The 16408-nt window shown below is 37.0% G+C and overlaps 1 protein-coding gene across 11 annotated transcripts in view; it reads right to left on the bottom strand.

The window, feature by feature from the left end:
- MARCHF7 (membrane associated ring-CH-type finger 7) overlaps window positions 1-16408 on the bottom strand; it is a 58963-nt gene that overhangs the window by 23865 nt on the left and 18690 nt on the right. For all 11 annotated transcript variants that reach the window (XR_006220732.1, XR_006220733.1, XM_042994525.1 and 8 more), the window contains exon 2: window positions 14531-14695. Coding sequence is in view for 9 of the 11 variants with exons in the window: in XM_042994525.1 (XP_042850459.1) it covers window positions 14531-14683 (153 nt within the window). In the remaining 2 variants the exon portion in view is untranslated. The remainder of the gene's footprint in view (window positions 1-14530; window positions 14696-16408) is intronic.

Genomic DNA, 16408 nt, shown 5'->3' with positions numbered 1-16408 from the left:
GAACTAAAATAATACTAAAATTTGTATGGAACCACAAAATACCCAGAATAGGCAAAGCAATCTTAAGAAAGAAGAACAAAGCTGTAAGAAGCACACTCCCAGATTCCAAACTATACTACAAAGGTATAGTAATCAAAACACTATGGCACTGGCACAAAAACGGACAAATAAATAAATGGAACAGAATAGAGAACCGAGAAATAATCCCATCTTTCAGGTCAACTGATCTATGACAAAGGAGGAGAGAATATACAATGGGGAAAAGACAGGGGCACCTGGGTGGCTCAGTCGGTTAAGCATCCGACTTTGGCACAGGTCATGATCTCATGGTTCCTGAGTTTGAAACCCACGTCGGGCTCTGGGCTGACAGCTGGGAGCCTGGAGCCTGCTTCGGATTCTGTGTCTCATTTTCTCTCTGCCCCTCCCTCACTTATGCTCTGCCTCTCAAAAATAAATAAAAGTGCAAAAAAAAATTTTTTTTTAAGAAACAATGGAGAAAAGACAGTCTTTTTAACAAATGGTGCTGGTTAAACAGGTAAGCTACATGCGAAAGAATGAAACTGGACCACTTTCTCACATCATACACAAAAATAAATTATTTAAAGACCTAAAGGTAAGATCTGAAACCATAAAACTCCAAGAAAAAAATACAGGCAATAATTTGACATTGGCTGTAAAAACATTTTTCTAGCTATGTCTCCTCAGGAAAGGGAAACAAAAGCAAAATTAAGCTATTGGGACTCTACCCACCCCTGCCCCCAAAATCACTTCTATACCTCAACAAAACAAAAAGGCAACATACCAAATTGGGTATTTGCAAATGATGTATACAATAGGGGGTTAATAACCAAAAATTAAATAAAGAACTTACACAACCCAACACCACCACCACCAAATTAAAAACGGGCAGAGGACCTAAATAGACCCTTCTCCAAAGGAGACATACAGATGGCCAACAGGTGCATGAAAAGATACTCAATGTCACTAATCATCAAGGATATGCATTTCAAAACCACAATGGGGTATCACCTCACACCTGTCAGAATAGCTAAAATCAAAAACACAAGAAATATGTGTTGTGGAGGATATGGAGAAGGAACCCTAGGGCACTGACGGTGGGAATGCAAACTGGTTCAACCTCTGTGGAAAACAGTACAGAGATTCCTCAAAAAATTAAAACCAGAAATGCCATTTGATCCAGTAATTCCACTACTGGGTATTTACTGAAAGAAATGAAAACATTAATTCAAAAAAATGTATGCACCTCTACTAGAACTGATACATGAATTCAGCAAAGTTGCAGGATACAAAATCAATGTACAGAAATCAGTTGCATTCTTATACACTAACAATGAAGCAACAGAAAGACAAATAAAGAAACTGATCCCATTCACAATTGCACCAAGAAGCATAAAATACCTAGGAATAAATCTAACCAAAGATGTAAAAGATCTGTATGCTGAAAACTATAGAAAGCTTATGAAGGTAACTGAAGAAGAATTAAAGAAATGGAAAGACATTCCCTGCTCATGGATTGGAAGAATAAATATTGTCAAAATGTCAATACTACCCAAAGCTATCTACACATTCAATGCAATCCCAATCAAAATTGCACCAGCATTCTTCTCGAAACTAGAACAAGCAATCCTAAAATTCATATGGAACCACAAAAGGCCCCGAATAGCCAAAATAATTTTGAAGAAGACCAAAGCAGGAGGCATCACAATCCCAGACTTTAGCCTCTACTACAAAGCTGTCATCATCAAGACAGCATGGTATTGGCACAAAAACAGACACATAGACCAATGGAATAGAATAGAAACCCCAGAACTAGACCCACAAACGTATGGCCAACTCATCTTTGACAAAGCAGGAAAGAACATCCAATGGAAAAAACACAGTCTCTTTAACAAATGGTGCTGGGAGAACTGGACAGCAACATGCAGAAGGTTGAAACTAGACCACTTTCTCACACCATTCACAAAAATAAACTCAAAATGGATAAAGGACCTGAATGTGAGACAGGAAACCATCAAAACCTTAGAGGAGAAAGCAGGAAAAGACCTCTCTGACCTCAGCCGTAGCAATCTCTTACTCGATACATCCCCAAAGGCAAGGGAATTAAAAGCAAAAGTGAATTACTGGGACCTTATGAAGATAAAAAGCTTCTGCACAGCAAAGGAAACAACCAACAAAACTAAAAGGCAACCAACGGAATGGGAAAAGATATTTGCAAATGACATATCGGATAAAGGGCTAGTATCCAAAATCCAGAAAGAGCTCACCAAACTCCACACCCGAAAAACAAATAACCCAGTGAAGAAATGGGCAGAAAACATGAATAGATACTTCTCTAAAGAAGACATCCGGATGGCCAACAGGCACATGAAAAGATGTTCAACGTCGCTCCTTATCAGGGAAATACAAATCAAAACCACACTGAGATACCACCTCACGCCGGTCAGAGTGGCCAAAATGAACAAATCAGGAGACTATAGATGCTGGCGAGGATGTGGAGAAAAGGGAACCCTCTTGCACTGTTGGTGGGAATGCAAATTGGTGCAGCCGCTCTGGAAAGCAGTGTGGAGGTTCCTCAGAAAATTAAAAATAGACCTACCCTATGATCCAGCAATAGCACTGCTAGGAATTTATCCAAGGGGTACAGGAATACTGATGCACAGGGGCACCTGTACCCCAATGTTTATAGCAGCACTCTCAACAATAGCCAAATCATGGGAAGAGCCTAAATGTCCATCAACTGATGAATGGATAAAGAAATTGTGGTTTATATACACAATGGAATACTACGTGGCAATGAGAAAGAATGAAATATGGCCTTTTGTAGCAACATGGATGGAACTGGAGAGTGTGATGCTAAGTGAAATAAGCCATACAGAGAAAGACAGATACCATATGGTTTCACTCTTACGTGGATCCTGAGAAACTTAACAGAAACCCATGGGGGACGGGAAGGAAGAAAAAAAAAAAAAAGAGGTTAGAGTGGGAGAGAGCCAAAGCATAAGAGACTGTTAAAAACTGAGAACAAACTGAGGGTTGATGGGGGGTGGGAGGGAGGGGAGGGTAGGTGATGGGTATTGAGGAGGGCACCCTTTGGGATGAGCACTGGGTGTTGTATGGAAACCAATTTGACAATAGATTTCATATATTAAAAAAAAATGTATGCACCTCTATATTTACTGTACCATTATTTACAATTGTTAAGATACAGAAGCAACCCAAGTGTCCATCAATAGAGATGTGGTGTATATATACATACACCCATACATACATACATACATACATACAGGGGACTATTAACCATAAAAAAGAATGAGAGCTTGCCATTTCTAACAACATGGGCAGACTAAGTGAAATAAGTCAGTCAGAGAAAGACAACTATATGATTTCACTCATGTAGAATTTAAAAAACAAAAGGGGATCAAGAGTACACTTATCTTTTAATTTTTTTTTTTTTAACATTTATTCATCTTTCAGAGACAGAGACAGACAGAGCATGAGTGGGGAAGGGGCAGAGAGAGGGAGACACAGAATCCGAAGCAGGCTCCAGGCTCCGAGCTGTCAGCACAGAGCCCAACGTGGGGCTTGAACCCACGAACAGCAAGATCATGACCTGAGCCAAAGTCGGACGCTCGACTGAGTCACCCAGGTGCCCCACGAGTACACTTATCTTGATAAGCATGGAGTAATCTACAGAACTGTTGAATCATTATGTTGTATACCTGAGACTAGTAACACTGTACAAATAAGGCAAGAATGTCCTCTGTGATAATGTGGATTACACTTTCAGTCCTACGTCACTCCCCAACCTCCAGAGAGAACGGTGAAGGTTTAAGTATATAATAGCAAGTAGCTTAGGTAATTATGACTATGTAATGACGCCTCCATAAAAACCGAAAAGAACTTGGTTCAGACAGCTTCTAGATTGGTGAACATGTGGAGATGCAGTAGAGTGGCATGCCTGCAGAGGGCTTACAGAAGCTCTGCACCTTTTCCCCATCCGTTACCCTATTTATCTCTTCATCTTACTCATATTATTTAACAAACCGGTAAACATAAAAGAATTCCCTTGACTTCTGTGAGCCACTCTAGCAAATAAAAAAATTAAGATGGGGGGCACCTGGGTGGCTCTGTGAGTTAAGCGTCCAACTCTTGATTTCAATTCAGGTGATGACCTCACATTTCGGGAGTTCAAGCCCCCACATCAGGCTCTTTGCTGAGAGCATGGAGTCTGCTTGGGATCCTGTCTCTCCCTCTCTGCCCCTCCCCTGCTCTCCCTCACTCAAAATAAATAAAATAAAAAAGCAAAAAAAAAAAAAAAATCTAAAACCTAAAAGCTCTGGTGGATGTTGATAGAACCTACAATCTGTAGCCTGTGACTGGCATCTAAAGTGGGGGAGTGGGTAGAAGGCAGTCTTGCAGGATTTTCACTAATCTGTGGAAATCTGATGCTATCTCCAAATAGATAAGTGTTAGAATGGAACTGAATTCTTAGACACACCAATGGTGTCCAAGAATTATGTGGGTTGTGTGAGGGATCCCACCCTCTCCCACTTTGGAATTGGGTTGGAAAGCCCAAGGCCCCCTAACATCAGGTATAAGGCAAAGATTTACCCCTCAGCACTGCTTATCTTTTTATATCCTCTTAAGAAAAAAAACAAACAAACCTTAGATGTAACTGCCATATAACATTAGTTTCAGATGTCTCACATGATTCTCTGTGTATCATAATGATAAATACAGTCATTCTAGTCAACATCTACTACAACACAGTGATAAAATTTCTACCCTTGTGACTGAGAACTTCTAAGATCTACTCTCTCACCAATTTTCAAATATACCCCCTGGTATTATTAACTATAGTCAATATACTGCCCATTATATCCTGAGGACTATTTTATAACTGGAAATTTATACCTTTTGGCCACCTTCACCCACTTTGCCCAATCCTACCTCCCAGACTCTGGCAATCACCAATTTGTTCTCTGCACCCATAAATTCAGAATTTTCTTTAGATTCCATATAGAAGTGAGATCTAATTAGGGATTTGTTTCTGCCTGATATATTTCACTTTGGCACAATGCCACCATGCTGTTGCAAATCGTAGGATATTTTTAATTTCTATGGCTGAATTATATTCTACTGTAAATATACACATAACATTTACTTCACCCATTCATCCATCAATGGACACTTGTTTCCATGTCTTGGATACTGTAAATAATGCTCAATTAACATGAGGTGTACTTATCTTTTTGAATTAGTGCCTTTCTTTCAGATAAATACACAGAAGTAGAAATGTTAGATCATATGGTAGTTGATTTCAATTTCTGGAGGAACCTTCATCATGTCTGTGATAGTGATTACACCAATTTACATTTCCACCAATAGTGCACAAGGGTTTTCTTTTCTCCATACCCTAGCCAACACTTGCTAATTCTTGTCTAGCTATTCTTGAGGTGATAGGTCATTGTCTTCTCTAATAAGTGATGTTGAATACCTGTTCAATGTACCTATTGGCCATTAATGTGTCCTTTTTGAATGTCCATTCAGATCCTCTGCCAATTTTTTAAACAGTTCTTTTGTTTGCTACAGAGTTGTATGAAAATTTCTTTATACATTTGAGGTTAACCCCTTATAAGGTATATCATTTGCAAATATTTTCTCCTGTTTGGTAGACTGCCTTATCATTTTGTTTTGATGATTTCCTTTGCTATGCAGAAGCTTTTTAATATGATGCAGTCCCACTTGTTTACTATTGTTTTGGCTGCCTTTGCTTTTGGTGTGAAATCCAAAAAATTGCCAAGTCCCCTGTCAAGGATCTTACAGTCTATATTTTCTTCTAGTTTTATGGATTCAGATCTATCGTTCAATTCTTTAATCCATTAACTTGATTTTGTGTATTGTGTAAGATAGTGGCTCATTTTAATTCCTTTACATATGGCTTTCCCGTTTTCCCAACACAATTTATTGAAGAGACTTTACATTCCACACTGCACATTCTTGGCTCCACTGTGGTCCATTAATTGACCATATATGCGTGGGTTTATTTCTGGACTCTTTACAGTGCTCCACTGATTTAACTGCTTTTTACGCCAATATCATAGTGTTTTGATTAGTCTTAGGATTGTAATCTAGTTTGAAATCAAGGAACACAATGCCTCCAGTTTCATTATTCTTTCTCAATATTGCTTTAGCTATTGGGGCCTTTTGAGATACCAAACTTTAAGACTGTTATTTCTGTGAAAAATACCACTGGAATTTTGGTAGAAACTACACCCAATCTGTAGACTCTTTTGGGGAGTATGGGATTTTTTCTTTCAATGTTTATTTATTTTTGAGAAAGAGAAGGGGGAGGGTGGGGAGGCAGACAGAATCCCAAGCAGGCTCCGCGCTGTCAGCACAGAGCCTGACACGGGGCTCAATCTCACAAACTGTGAGACCATGACCTGGGCCAAAATCAAGAGTCAGACACTCAGTTGACTGAGCCACCCAGGCACCCAAAGCAGTATGGGCATTTTAACAACATTAATGCTTTCAACCCAAGGGCACAGGATAGCTTTCCATTTATCTGTGTCTTTTTCAACTTCTTTCATTAATCAATGTCTCATAATTTCAAGTATACAACATTCACCCCCTTGCTCAAATTAATCCCCTGTAGGTATTTTACTTTTTGATGCAGTTGCAAATAGGACTGTTTCCTTAATTTCTCTAATAGTTTGTTATAGAAATGCAACCGATTTTTGTACTGACTTTGTATCACACAGCTCTACTGAATTTTTAAGTTAGTTCTAACAATTTTCTGGTGGAGTCTTTAGGGTTTCTCTAAGTATTATGTTATCTAGAAAAAGGAGGCAGTTTTACACGTTCTCTTTTGATGTGAAAGCCTTTTATTTCTCTTTCTTGACCAACTACACACTGGCTAGAGCTGCCAATGCTATGTTGAACAAAAGTGATAAAGAGTAGGCTTCCTGTCTCTAGTTTGATCTTAGAGGAAAAGCTTTCAGCTTTTCACCATGGAGTATGATGTTCCCTGTAGGCTTGTCATATATGGTCTTTACCATGTTACATTCTCTCTATACCCATTTTGCTGAGTTTTTATCATAAATGCATGCTGAATTTTGTCAAACACTTTTCCTGCATCTGAGATGATATGATTTTTAGCCCTCATTTTGTTAATGTGGAATATCACATTGACTGATATGTGGATGTTGAACCATCCTTATATCCTAGGGATAAACCCCACTTGACCATGGTGTAGGATCTTCTTAATGTATTATTGAATTTGGTTTGCTAATATTTTATTGAGGATTTTACATGCGTGTTCACCAGGGATACTGGCATATTTCTTTTATTATAGTATTCATGTTTGGTTTTGGTGTTAGGGTAATGTTGGCCCCATAAAGTAAATTGGGAATCTTACTGTTTTTTTGAAAGTTTGAGAAGTTTGGTAAAATTTGTACAAGTGAAGTGATCTGATCCTGGACTTTCATTTGTTGGGAGGTTTTGATTACTGAGTCAATCTCCTTACTCATTATTGATCTGTTCAGATTTTCTATTTCTTTATGATTCAGCCTTAGTGGGTTATGTGTTACCACGAATTTATTTCTATAGGTTGTCCAGTTTTTGGCATATAATTGTTCATAGTTGTCCCTTATGATCCTTTGTATTTTTTGGTATCATTTATTTCTGATTTTGAGACCTCTTTTTCTCTTGGTGAGCCCAGCCAAAGGTTAGTCTATTCTGTCTAACTTTAAAAAACAAAACAAAAAAAACCCCAAACAGCTCTTAGTTTCACTTATTTTTTCTATTGTCTTTTTAGTCTCTATTTTTTATTAATCTTTTTAATTTCTACCCTTTTAACTTTGGGCTTAGTTGGTTCTTCTTTACACCACTCTTTCCTAACAGTGCACTAGAAGTTTTAAGTAGTGCAATAAGGCAAGAAAAGGAAATGAAATGTACAGATTGGGAAGGAAGACATAAAAGTATCTTTATTTGAAGATGACACCCTCAATGTGGAAAATCTTACAGAATCAACAACAACAAAAAAATACCTTGTGGAACGAAAAAAGGATTACAGTAAGGTTGTAGAACACACGATTAATATGAAAAAAAAAACTTGATCACTTTCCCATATGCTAGTAATAAAAAAGTGGAATTGAAAATAAAAAACTTTTACCACTCAATAATAAAGCAACAAATAACCCAAGTAAACAATGAGCACAGGATCTGAATAGATGTTTCTTCAAAGATATTAAAGTAGCTAATTATAATTAGCAAAAGATACTAAACATCAAGAGTCATCAAGGAAATCTAAATCAAAGCTGCAATAAGATACTTCACACAGGATAGGATGGCTAGAATCAAAATGTAAGATAAGTGTGTAGGCAAAGATGTAGCAAGATCAGAACCCCATACTTAATTGCTGGTAGGAATATAAAATGGTCCAGCTGGTTTGGAAAATAGTCTGGCAGCTCCTCAAAAAATTGAACAGAGTTATACCATATGACTGAACAATTCCACTCTCAGGTATATACCCAAGGTAACTGAAACCGTAAGTCTGTACAAAAACTGTACATGAATATTTATGGCACCATTATTCATAATAGCCAAAACATGAAAACACAAATGTCCATCAGTGGACAGATGAATGGATAAACAAAATGTGACATATCCACACAATGGAGTATTATTTATCCATAAAAAAAGTATATCCAATTCAATGGAATATTGCTCATTCATAAAAAAGGAATGAGGTACTGATATACGCCACAACGCAGATGAACCTTAAAGGCATGCTAAGTGAAAGCTAATACAAAATACCATAGCGTATGCTTCTATTTCTGTAAATGAAAGTCCAAAATAAGGAAATCTAGAGAGACAGAAAGTAGACCAGCGGTTGCTTAGTGCTGAGGAGGAAGGGCAGTGCAGTGATAGCTAAAGAATCTGGGTTTTTTCCCTAAGGAGATAAAAAGGTTCTACAATTGATTGTGGTGATGATTTGCACAACTCTGCAAATATACTAAAAACCACAAAATTGTAGGGGTGCCTGGGTGGCTCAGTTGGTTAAGCGTACAACTTCAGCTCTGGTGATGATTTCATGGTTTGTGGTTTCAAACCCTGCATCGGACTCTGTACTGACAGCTCAGAGCCTGGAGCCTGCTTTGGATTCTGTCTCTCCCTCTCTGCCCCTCTCCAGCTCATGCTCTGTCTCTTCTCTCAAAATTAAAAATAAACATTAGAAAAAAATTAAAAAATAAAAACCACCCAATTGTATACTTTAAATGAGTGAGTCATATGCTATGTGACCTATACCTCAAAGAAGTTATTCTTGAAAAAAAGAACATTAACAATTGCTGCAAATACAATCAGTGTCATCCACTGGACAATGCTTAATCATTTAATGCACTGTACCAGAACCAAGTCCAGAATGAAATGCTCTTCCTTGGCTCATCATTTCCATGAATCAATGCTATGACTGGGATGACTGCTAATTCCTGCTTTGAAAAATTTCCAGACCAAAATTATCTCAGCCATAAGTAACAACTTGGAACTTTGACCGCTTCTAAATATTCATGTGTTAAGAGTATACATTGCCACACTAATGTGAAATCTTACATTCCAGTTTGTATTCCGAATGAGTAGTCTTCAATTTTCATAAAAAAGACATTAGATGATTTTAAGATTTATGAACTAATTCATGCCCAACTTTATGATAAATCCAGGTAAGAAATCTTACAGAATACAAAAAAGGATTTGGAGTCCACTGATCACTCAAAATTCCCCAATACCTATATGAAGACTACCAGAAAATTGGTATTTAGATCACTCTGTTGTCCCTTTATGGAAGTGATTTCACTGAGCTGTACTGTAGCATCACATCCTTTGCTAATGCTTAGGTTTACCATGAAACAACTTGACTAAACTAGGAATATGCTAATAATATGAACACTAAAGACGTGGTCCACTGTATTATTCACGGTCCCCTTCCAAACCAAATTGCCAAGCATTGCTTTGAGGAATTGGTTACTTGTCCTTATGAACAAAACACCTTAAAAGCTGAAAGCTGACTGTATTTCCCTGTGACCTTTCTGAAGCCCAAAACAAGAGTCCAAGTTTAACATTAAAACACTACAGGACTTACAAATGCCTGCAGTGTTACAACTTTGATCCACTTTCAGTATTTTATCTGTATTTTTCCTGATTCCATTTTAAAACTATTTTCATTTTCTTGACTGATTATATGCATACTTGCATGCATTTAGTTCTCTGGAAGTGAACCTTGTAGTACATAAACACATATTAATGACCATTCTTTTAATTCTTGAGATAACATAGTATGCAAAATATGCAAATGGTACTGAGCTCTCTAAATTGATCTACAAACTAGAAAATATGTAAACAGAAAGCCTCTCATTTTATCGTTTCACATTAAAAGTAATCTCAAAGCTGGATGTTACAGGGGATGAATCACTAGAATCTACTCGAAATCATTACAGCACTATAGACTAAGTAACTTGTATATAAATTAAAAAAATAAAAATTTTAAAAAATTTAAAAAAAATAAAAATGAAAAAATAAAAGTAATCTCAAAGTAGAAGAGAGAAAGTGTAGTGGGATTATGGTCACTTAAATTGAGTTATAGAAATATACGTAAAACTGAGGCTCCTGGGTAGCTCAGTTGGATAAGTGTTGGACTCAGTTTCAGCTCAGGTCATCATCTCATGGTTTATGGGATCAAGCCCTATGTTCATCTCCTTGCTGACAGCATGAAGCCTGCTTAGGATTCTCTCTCTCCCCCCATCTCTCTTGCCCTGCCCCCCCCCAATCACATACCTGCTTTCTCTTTCAAAATAAATAAAAATAAAATAAAAAAAGAAATGTATGTGAAATAATTATTACATATTACAAAATACCACCAAATTCTTATTACAATATGAATTATAGGAATTATATTTTTTCAAAAATATTTAAAATTCTACTTAACTGTTACCAAAGAAATAAGATGATTATTCAAATTGTTAACAAAAACTTCAAGATGAAGTAACAAAAATTTCAGCAAGATTCGTAAGAGACGAAGCCCAGCTTACAAATGGCTGAAAACCAAAAGATCTTGAGAAAATCAATTGTTTGGAACTTAGAATCTATATTTTCCCAAAGAAACAATGCTATCCCTAAGTCTTAGATTTTTAGGTACACTATCCTAATCATGTGACTGGGGAAACCACTTCTCTTTCCAGATTGCAGATCTTTATGCATGAAATGACACAAGTATCCACCCTACGTAAATAAAGTTAAAAGGAAACATTATTCTATAAAATGTTAAGCACTATATAAGGTGTTTCCCTATTATTTAGTCTGTAATGTAACTGAAATTGATCTATCATGCCTATCTTTTTGAAGCTTCAGCTTTACCAAGTGTCTGAGATAAGGGGAATGGAATGCTAGGTTGCAAACAGGTGTGAGAAAACAGGAGTAATTTTTAAAAATATTCCCTTTGATATTTAAAGGGAATGTAAATGTAAACATTTTGTTGAGTAGTATTAAGATTATATAAAACTAAATATATAATATGTAATTTAAATATTCTGGTAACATATTACACTGTACCTTAAGGGTATTATCTATTTAAACCAAAATAAAGCCAGGAAATAATGAATACAGTAACAATCACAAACATCATCATAAAATGGAAACAATAATCATTATAAAATGGAAACATTTGAACCCTAAGCTCCAGCCACAGTTGTTGTAAGTGCTTTAATGTGTTATTTCTTTCACTTAATCCTAGTAATAACTGTGTGAAAAGCTATTACCACCATTTTACAGAAGAAACCCAGATAAAAAATAATTTACACAAGAACACAGAAATTTCAGTTTCTAAATCAAAGCTAAAGAGCAAAGCAGGCTAGGAGTAGTTGATTTAAGACTGGAAATGTTCCTATAATCCATTAGAAAAAAATGGATGCCACTTAAAGCGATTGAAAAACATTAAGAAAAACTCCAAAGCTGATTTATCTTATTAACAATCAATGAAAGATATAAGTGATTTTTCATGCTTGCATTTGTTGAACTTCCACCATGAAAACTGAGACTTTTAGAGTAATCTAGTAGGACATTAAGAAAAAGAAGAAAAAGCCAGAAGGAATAGTATTGTAAATATGTTTTAAAGTGGTTGTCAATAAATTTTCTAAATGTAGTTAAGACTTTACACTTAATATAATTAGCTATAACAATTATAATGAAAACAAATGTAGCAGCTAACACTTACATAGTGTTTATCATGTGGCAGGCACTATTCTCATTCAGTGTAATAATTCACCTAACACTAATAACCCAACTGACTGATATGGAAAATAAGAAAGAACAATGTAAAGTAACTTGCCTAGGTTGACACAGCTAGCAAATAACAGAACAGGACTCCAATCCAGGCAATACAGTATGGTTTCAGAGTCTTTGTTCCTTACTAACAAGCTATATGAAAAATTGGAAAAAAAAACAATCTGTGCTCTTAATCAGTAACAATCATTTAACCCAGAACTTTCCTATAGAATGAAAATATACAATTCTGCACCTCTGGGCAAGTGTCCTTTTTGTCTAGCAACAGAATAAAAAAATACATTATCAACCAACATTTAAAATGAGACTAAGTTGGGGTGCCTAGGTGGCTCAGTCAGTTGAGTGCCTGACTCTTGATTTTGGCTCAGGTAATGATCTTACAGTTCCTGAGATCAAGACCTGCATCGGGCTATACAATGACAATGTAGAGCCTGTTTGGGATTCTCTCCCTCCCCGGCTCATGGGTGGTGCTAGCTCCCCCCCCCTTTCTCTCTCAAAATGAAAAAACAAACATTAAAAGATAAAATAAGGGTGACTGGGTGGCTCAGTTGGTGAAGCATCCAATTTTGGCTCAAGTCATGATCTTGTGGTTCATGGGTTTGGGCCCTGCAACAGGCTCCATGCTGACACTGCAAGAGCCTGCTTGGAATTCTCTCTCTCTGCCCCTCCCTCACTTGTGCTCTCTCAAAAAATAAACTTTAAAAACACAAATAAAATAAGAGTAAGTAAATAGTTCGTAAAAAGTGAGGAAGTATGTAATAGATTAGGCACTTTAAAGAAATATTTTACTTCAGTCTTTCTCGGAATATTTTATAAAATGCTTATTACTATGTAGAAATATTTTAAAATGAGACTCTCTCATATAATACACATCACATGGTATACATATTTTTAAATAACTTAAATGGAAATTCTCACTAAAGGATTTTTAGATTCTAGTTACCCAGACTTTTGCACATCACTTATGATTTCATTAGCTGTTCAGACAATAATGCAATAAATTTAAATTTGAAAGATCAGCCATATAAATTGCATTAAACCTAGAAATCATGGCTTTTGAAATTTATACTGTTTTATACTACAACTACTGTGTTTATATCACTAATAAGCCCTTTCAAAACTCTGCTGTCAATCTAAAGGAAAATTAACTACATAAGAGTAGCTTATGTAGGTTTATGTAGATAATGAATCTGCAAACTCCTAACCATAAAAATAAAAACCCTAAAGTTCGTCTAAAAGACAGTCTGTTAACAATCACCTACTAATAAAATCAAAATATTTAAAAGCCATACTGTGAAATAAAAACACTTAACAATCAGGGGTGCCTGGGTGGCTCAGTTGGTTAAGCATCTGACTTTGGCTCAGGTCATGATCACACAGTTTGTGAGTTCAAGCCCTGCGCACAGCTTTGTGCTGGCAGCTCAGAGTCTCGACCCAGTTTCAGATTCTGTATCTCCCTCTCTGCCCCTCCCCCGCTCACACTCTGTCTCTCTCCTGCAAAAATAAACTTTAAAAAAAAAATTCATTATTCCACCACTGCTTTGCATACATGCAGAGAAAAGTCAGATGAATTCATAATATAATGTTAAAGAAAGGATGTAGTTTTTGGTCCTTTGACCAAGTCATCCACATTGACAAGTTAAACTTACACTTAAATGATACTTATGTTTTTAAGTAAACAGGTTTCCAAGTCTTTGAAATACAGTAAAATTATTTTACATAAGAGCATCAAAGCCGCCTTTATTTTTTTTGAGGGGGCGGACACAAGGGCAGGCATATGAGAAGGGGAGAGGAGCAGAGGAAGAGAGAATCTTAAGCAGGCTCCTTGCTCAGCACAGGAGCCCAACCCAGGACTCGATCCCACCCATGACCTGGGATCATGACCTGAGCCAAAATCAAGAGTTGGATGCTCAACTGATTGAGCCATCCAGGTGCCCCAAACCACAATGTCTTCTTCATAATTCTGAAGTCCACAAAGCTGGAAAAACACTGAGTTTTTAATACTTGGTGTAAATGGTCATTCACTTTCCTGCAGATATATTAATGGGTTTTATTACAGGATGTCTCAGATCCAGCTGAAGATCTTAAAATTACACTTTTCTAAAATCTAAAAAACATGTGGCCCCAGGAGATTTTGAAAAAGAGACTGTATACATATATTCTAAGTTGTTACCTGATATTCAGAATCCAGTCTAAATGAAGAGTCTCTTGAGTGATAGGTATCATTTAAACTATTTCCTCTGCTTCCAGACATCATCCTAGCACTTAAGGAGCCGGATGGTTGAACAGAAATTCTTCTTGGGATCCTTGAAGGTTTAGACTCCATTCTTAAAGTTTCCTGCAAAATGTAAATTTTGATTAATTGTCTTTGGAAAATCATGGAAATCTTAGGTTCTTTCTTTCTTTCTTGGGGAGGGGTGGGGGGTGGGCAGTGAAGGGCAAAGGGAGTGGGAGAAAGAAAATCCCAAGCAGGCTCGACCCTGAGCCTGATGAGGAGCTTGATCTTACGACCCTGAGATTATGACCTGAGCCAAAATAAAGAGTCAGATGTTTAACTGACTAAGCCACCCAGGCGTAATCATCAACTCAAATCAAGAATTAACCATGCAAATTAACTGTATCAGGCATGGGGAATTATGAGACTATCAAAACTCTTCTTCTACAAGGCAGGAATCTAAAGTCCATCAAAGGCTTCCTATTGCCCATAAAACGAAGCAAGCTGATAAAAGTGGGATGAGGAACTCAGGTTGTTGCCAAAGCTTGGGCTCTTTTCCTTAGTAATTTCTCTCTATAGAATCCTACACAAATTTGTAGGATTTTTCAAAAATGAGAATAACTTCTAAATTTTCTTTACTAAATATTCCTTAACCTACACCAAGAGTCCCAACAGTTATGCATGATCTTTTAACTATGCAGGTATCTCCTACTTTTCAAAAGTCTATGTTATGCTACTTCACCTGTTTTCACTAACCAGAAGAAATCCAAAGAGAATTTTTGCTTTTATAAAAAGAAGGCAATGAGGTACCTGGGTGGCTCAGTTGGATACACATCTGACTCTTGATTTTGGCTCAGGTCATGATTTCAGGGTCCTGAGATCAAACCCTGTATTGTGCTCTGTATTGGGGTGGAGCCTGGGTGGGATTCTCTCCCTCTCCTGTGATGCATGCACACAGGCACACTCTCTCTCAAAAACAAAAAAAGGTGAAAAGTGAAAAATAAACATTCAGTATTTGTTTTGCAGCAAGCCATTATAGAGGCAATGTGTACTGAGTAGCAAGTGACAACACCAACCTCCTTTCCCAGGAACTACATTCCTGGCCTTGGCATCAAGTTCCCATAACTTTAAACTGTGTCTATGAGTTTCTGTGCTTTACCTCAATGTATTTTATGCAACCATTAACAAGAGGCGGCCTAAGGTCCCAGAAAAGTCTGGCAACAAGAGGTTATTTTTTGGGCTGGGAACATTCAATAGTTTTCTCACATAAACTAATGGTATTTGCTGCTTCTCTTTACACCAATTTCAGCTTACAAACAGTTTCACAGAAATGCTCTACTTTTGGACAGAGGTGGACACCTGTGTCTATATGAACAGAAACATACAACATGTACTCTTCTATGTCTGGTTTTATTTGCTTAATATTGTATTTGTGAGAGTCATTTGTGTCGCTGTATGTAGCTGTTGTAAGTTCACTTTAATTGGATTGTACGGTATTTTACTATATCAATACACGTAATTTATTTTCCTATTCTACTGTGGATGAACACTGAATCGGTTCCAGTTCTAGGCTATTACAAGTAGTACTGCTATAAAGACTTCCAAACATATTTTTTAATATTTATTTTTGAGAGAGAGAGAGAGAGAGAGAGAGAGAGAGAGAGAGATACAGTGTGAGCAAGGGAAGGGTAGAGAGGGAGGGAGACATAGAATCTGAAGCAGGCTCCAGGCTCTGGGCAGTCAGTACAGAGCTTGATGTGGGGCTCAAACCCACGAACCATGAGATCATGACCCAAGCCAAAGTTGGATGCTTAACTGACTGAGCCACCCAGGCGC

This window comes from Panthera tigris, chromosome C1 (assembly GCF_018350195.1).
Source record: "Panthera tigris isolate Pti1 chromosome C1, P.tigris_Pti1_mat1.1, whole genome shotgun sequence".
Classification (NCBI taxonomy): Eukaryota; Metazoa; Chordata; class Mammalia; order Carnivora; family Felidae; genus Panthera; species Panthera tigris.
This window is presented reverse-complemented; position numbering and strand designations above follow the sequence as displayed.